General features: G+C 48.1%; 2 protein-coding genes across 2 annotated transcripts; both read left to right on the forward strand.

The window, feature by feature from the left end:
- Positions 1 to 601: 601 nt before the first annotated feature.
- Positions 602 to 2,064, forward strand: COCVIDRAFT_18545 (hypothetical protein; the record flags this gene model as incomplete). Its single annotated transcript, XM_014698114.1, has 3 exons — positions 602 to 782; positions 840 to 937; positions 994 to 2,064. 3 exons carry the CDS (start codon positions 602 to 604, stop codon positions 2,062 to 2,064), a joined length of 1,350 nt encoding a protein of 449 aa, XP_014553600.1.
- A 1,246-nt stretch (positions 2,065 to 3,310) lies between these two features.
- Positions 3,311 to 4,633, forward strand: COCVIDRAFT_29219 (hypothetical protein; the record flags this gene model as incomplete). The annotated part of the gene is made up of 1 exon (XM_014698161.1): positions 3,311 to 4,633. One exon carries the CDS (start codon positions 3,311 to 3,313, stop codon positions 4,631 to 4,633), a length of 1,323 nt encoding a protein of 440 aa, XP_014553647.1.
- Positions 4,634 to 6,000: the final 1,367 nt, after the last annotated feature.

The following is a 6,000-nucleotide window of genomic DNA, read 5'->3' on the forward strand; positions in this document are numbered from 1 at the left end:
GGAATGTACAAACGTGCCAATGCCAATTCATCTTTGTTCGCCTAGTATGCGGCGCCAATGCGGGATTGCGGCACCGTGGTAGATGTCGGAGCACACGACGTGCTTGCATTGTCCGTTTTGGTGCGTAAACTTGTGTAACAGTTGGAAGATTGGTGGAGATGAAGACCCCGGACTAGGGTAACCATGCAATTGTATCTTGCTAGCGTTAGGAAGAATGCATTGTGATGGTGAAGGTAAGCAAGGGGCTTGTAGTCAAGCAGCAATATCATCGATCGGAGACAAACAAATCATCCTCCTCGGACGTCCGAACAGGGATCAGGCGATGGCTGCCAAACACGTCGTATAGTGAAGCCAACACCTTCTGCATTGGGTAATATCTCAACTCGAGGGAGCGCAGTCAGCCCATGGCTCTCCGTGGGATGCGTGACGTCAACATGACGGCCAAGCAGCCACCATGTCACGTTTGCAGCCCCCAACATGGCGTTTGCTGCAACAACATTCATTCGCCAACCACTCTAAAGTACATACACGCCCTTAGCAGCCATGTTCTCGTCGCCTGCTTCACGGTCATCACCATTATCTTCGCAAACCACTCCTTGACATGGCTCCAGCAACAGTCGAGCTCGACACCCTCGACTCTAGCCGCCATTCACAGGATGCGAACAACACAGAGTCTCACCATCAGAATACTCACGATGAAAGCACCCTTCCGCCAGTCGACAGCGGAAAGGCAGCCTGGCTGTTTCTAGCCGCTTGTTGGGCTGTCGAGGCTTTTGTATTTGGTAAGTGTTTCTTTGTATGCTCTCATCTAGTCCCCAAATTTACATAGTGGTAAATAGGATTTGGGTTCTCCTTTGGTGTGTTCCAGGATTTTTATACCACCCATGAACCGTTTGCCGGTTCAGGCGATATTGCGGTCATCGGTACCACCACTCTGGTAAGCGAGTTTCTAAGCATGCATCTTCTAGTATGGAAAACTCACCAATGTCACAGGGAACCCTCTACATGGGAACACCTTTTGTTCTTATGCTTTGCCGCCTATTGCCCCGCTGGGCCCGCTGGTTTACGCTTCTGGGTCTCTTCACCTCCACTTTATCCATGGCAATGAGCTCCTTTTGCACTACGGTTCCCCAGCTCATCGGAACTCAGGGTCTCATGTTCGGAATTGGTGGCTGCTTCGCTTACTGTCCTTGCGTCGTCTATATCGACGAATGGTTCGCCAAACGCAAAGGCATGGCTTACGGCGTCATGTGGAGCGCTGCAGGTACTGGAGGTGTTGTACTCCCCTTGGTTCTTCAAGTACTTCTCAACAACCTCGGATTCGAGACAGCTACGAGAATCTGGGCCGGTATCTTCTTTGCTGCCACACTGCCCTTGTCCTTCTTCATCAAGCCCAGGCTACCAAATTCCGCAACCACACATATATCGCCATTCAATGTGCGCCACCTCATGTCAAAGTTATTCGCCCTTCATCAACTATTTAACTTCGTACAAGCTACTGGCTATTTCCTACCTGGCATCTATCTCCCCACCTATGCACGCAGAATATTTGGCGCGTCTGACTTTTTATCAACGTTGACCATCATGCTGGTCAATATCTCTGCCACGATCGGCTGCGTCATCATGGGTTGGATGACGGATAAACTCAGAGTTACGACGTGCATTGCCATCTCGGCTCTGGGCACCACTATGTCTGTTTTTGTTATCTGGGGACTCGCTACGTCTTTACCCGTTCTTTATGTATTCTGCGTCTTCTACGGCCTATTCGCAGGGAGCTGGACTTCTGTCTATCCAGGAATCATGAAAGATGTTGCCAAGAAAGGCGAGAATGCAGGTCACAGCTCGGCTGACCCAGTGGTGGTTATGGGCTACCTGTTACTCGCCAGAGGTATCGGAAATATCGTGTCAGGACCTTTGAGCGAAGCGCTCGTAGAGGGCGAGCCTTGGCGAGGACAGGCTTCAGCAGGCTATGGAAGTGGATATGGCGCGCTGCTTGTTTACTCTGGCGTGACTGCACTCTTCAGTGGGACTAATTTTGTACTCGACCACTTCGGCTGGCTATAAGTGCATTCATATTGAATCGAATTTACTCCATCAGCAACCGTGGAGTAGGAGAAGTAATACCATCGAGAACCATCATGAATAAACATCTAACTCATATGTTCTCACTCTGACCTGAGGTGACAATTCGGCAGCTCGTCAACTTTACGTTGTAGTTGTTCTATCATATGATATACAATATTTGCTGTTCATTCGTCGTTTCAGTCTCATCATTTCATTCGACAAAATCCACATGTTAAGAATGCGAAGTTTCACCACCCATCTCCTTCCGCGGCCACAAGACCTAGACCTCGATTACCCAAAAAGATTTGAGCTACTTGAACATCTTCTTAATAAGCCTATCTAAATACGCATTCAACTGGCCGAGATAGGATCTCAGTCCGCGGCTGACAGATCTCAGCTGTATTCGTCAGAACCCGACTGCCTACACCGACAATTTTCAGGGCAGTGATTACATCCGTCAGCATGCTATCTGAAGCCCGAGACTTGTGTCTGAATGCAGCATATGCATTTTAGCCACTGCATGGCATGCATTGGTATGGTCGGGTAAGTTTTTAGGGTCCGTATTCGGGCCCGGGATCCACTTCCCTCGGCAACCCCATTGATCGACAAGGGTGGGTATGCCCGCCCCGGGCTAGCCACTGGTACTTACAGACACGTGCGTCCGCGGCTCTGGTTAAACGTTCGTACATGCACTCATTTAGAAACTGATTAAGGAGATGCCGTGAACAAGAGTTCTTCAAGGACGGCGTGGAAACTCTGATTTTTGAGATTCTGTAAGCGAATTCAGAATCAATGACAGTTTCGAATTCGTCTTTCACCATTTTGCATGGCAATAAAACTGCCTAGGCTCTCGAATCTTAAACGGATCTGACTGTGCCGTCCCGTAAGTAGGATCAGATAGGCCACCAGCGGCTGACGCCTGACCAGATGCACATGAGAGATGCCGGTGAATAATCCTTTGAAACCACTCTCATAATGGCCTCAAAGCTCGTCATTCTGACATATTGATGCCTATTCGCAGTTGGTAGTAATTTCAATCGAGATTGGCGTGCAAGTGATTCGTTACAATTTTCAGGAGACAATATAGGCGGGTTTTGGTACAGCTGGGGGGTGGCCACGTCAGACCTTCTTGTTACTCAGTCTATTTGTTCTGTAAATAAACTTTCACTCCAGTTTTGTGGTCCTTGCAACACAGTGACTCAAAAGGCTGTCACACAACGTTCGGAACAATTTCAGGATCTTTAATATGCAAGACCAGGACCAGTATGTGGATGTCGACAACGAACTACGCTTGAAGGAGATTAGTCGACGCTCAGCATGCGACCGATGTAGACGGATGAAGACGCGCTGCGATCGAGGCAGCAACTGGGATCTTGCTCAACTACAACAATGTCGTCGATGCTGGCAAGCACGAGTCAAGTGTATCACGACTATGGAGGGTCAGCAACATATAAACAGGCCGTCAGATGAGCCCAACCACAGGCACTGGAAACATTTCAGGGCCCCTTCTTATGCATCTAGCAGCAGCTATCAAGTTTCTGAAGTTCTTAAACATGCAGCTGGGCAGCATTCAAATACATCAGCCGAACAGAGTCGAGGGCAATTCATCGCCGACGTTCCCCCATCATATCCCACTGCAGCAGACTCAAGATCCGACTATGATATTTGGTCAACATACGATATCGACAACTCATGGCGTGATTCAGGCGAGGGTCTGAATCAAGAAGAAACTCCCACGCATACAAGACTGGCCTCTATCTCGTCTACAAACAGGACGTTGCAAAACCCAGCTCCATCAATTGACATAACAGACTCATCCACAGGCGTCCAAAGCCTTCTTGCCACCTCCCACTTCAACCATACTTCGGAAGAGTGTCGCGATCTATTTCTACACGACTCTTCCATACCTCTAGAATCAGAATCTCTCGACAAGACCATCATGAGCGAATTGATGAAGTTCAACAACAGAGTGTCACTCGACCTTCAAGACAGCCCCGAGACCTCTCACATCACCACCAACAACAAAAGCGTACTGGTCAAGACCTTCCAGCACTCAATCGTTTTCACAGAACTACTAGCGCGCATCCGGCAAGCGGGAGACATTTCAGACGGCAGCTCATCAGGCTCCGAGAGCGCTGAACTGCGCTACGGCTGCAGCGCATCCGAGCCCTACAGCAAAGTAGACACAGATCTGGCACTCCAACTCCTTTCTTGCAACATGAACGTAAACAACATGTACAAGCGTCTCTACATGGAGCTCCGGACGCGCAGCTGGGAAATCGGAAACGCACATGTTCTTCCGACACTATCGCTCGAGGGTCTCCAAAGCCTCGACGTCGTGATGCGCAACCAGGTGCTGTTGCATGTTTGTCTACTCAACTTTGCAAAGATACAGAGCGAGTTTGAGGTTATTAGGAGTCGCGGGTATTTGACGCCTACAGCGGAGAAGACGTTTCAGATTGTGATTGGGGCGAGTAGGAACAGGGCACTGAGTGATGGGTTGGGGATTGAGCAGAGTCTGGACAATTTTAGGCAGATGCTTGTTGATGGAGGGGTTTTGTCTCTGTGATTATATCATCTTTGGTGTAGGCTGTACTTATAAGAATATACCGCATGAAGTGAAGTGATGAGATTGGCTGGGTCAATCGAGTCTTTGACGTTATCTATCATTCGCACCGAGCCCCAAAAATCATATAGTCTTACAGTACCAGTACGTCAACACAAATAGGTTATGAATTATCAAACTTTCTCAAAGATAAAGAATAGTAGGATGTAGAGATGCTGCTTAGTAATTTCTTACTCAGTATTGGTACCTGGTCTTGAGTGAAGAGCCGCGTGCTTTGAGTCTTGACGCACCTCTTTTCAGGGTATCGCTGCTGTCGAACACAAAGTCAGACGCCCATATTGCGATTGCCTCACCCTCCACTCTGGAAGCAGAGCTGTATCAAACACCGCTAGATTCCTGTCTCGTACCAAAAACACTGATCTACCAGATCTCAAAAAGCACTACGTTTGCGTACATACCGCAGATGAAATAATGCCCGCCCATGTGGGACGTAGCCGATATTCCACCTCATCTTCTTATGTCTGAGCCACCCCCAGAAACGCAACCATCATCAATTCCAGAGCCGAACAAGATCTTCAACAGATTAAAGTAGTCTATTCCAGATCACTTGTCACATACACAAGTCTACATACGAGACGACAAAGGAGTACCGAAATGGTTCCCACGTTTCGACATATTCAACAAATCGCTATGTGACACCACAGCAATTCCATTCAATTGGACTGTGAAAGGCACACCCGAGGTCCCCTAAAGTGATATTCAGATCAGAACTCTTGTATGTAGACAAGAGATAGCAGGGGTATGATGTTGCAGTTACTTAGAATTAGAAATTCATTTATTCACTCTTCATCTTCCTTCGTCAGCTATCCTTTTCAGAAGAATGAATTCGAATTTATTGTATCGTAACTACACTTCAATGTTGTCATGTGACATCGGTACGGATCTGGCTACAAAGCGGCCCTTGCGTGAGCCTGATCTTACTAGCGCTCAGGGTGTGGTCCAGACCTGCCACTGGAGACTACATTGCATCGAAGCAGCGTATCATGGATATTCTGCATCACGCAACACCCCGACCTATCAGATGCAAGACTCCCAAAATACCACCGTTCACCTCTTTTTAACCCCTTATTATTAAGCGCAATTGATTCACATGGACACTCTCGCCCCCCCCGCCCCGCTAGTGCAATACCAAGAATACGAAGGGCGTAGAAATTAGGATTCAGCTCTCTTCCCTCACTATTACCAAAAAACTCCCTTTGCTAACCACGTATCAAAAATAACCACAGCATGTGTCAGCAAAGTTCCGCCAAGTTCCTCTCTTGGCGATTCCTCCCCCCATGTCCTTGGCGCATCTTGATGACCATCGAAAT

Source organism: Bipolaris victoriae (assembly GCF_000527765.1).
Source record: "Bipolaris victoriae FI3 unplaced genomic scaffold scaffold_83, whole genome shotgun sequence".
In the NCBI taxonomy this organism is placed as follows: domain Eukaryota; kingdom Fungi; phylum Ascomycota; class Dothideomycetes; order Pleosporales; family Pleosporaceae; genus Bipolaris; species Bipolaris victoriae.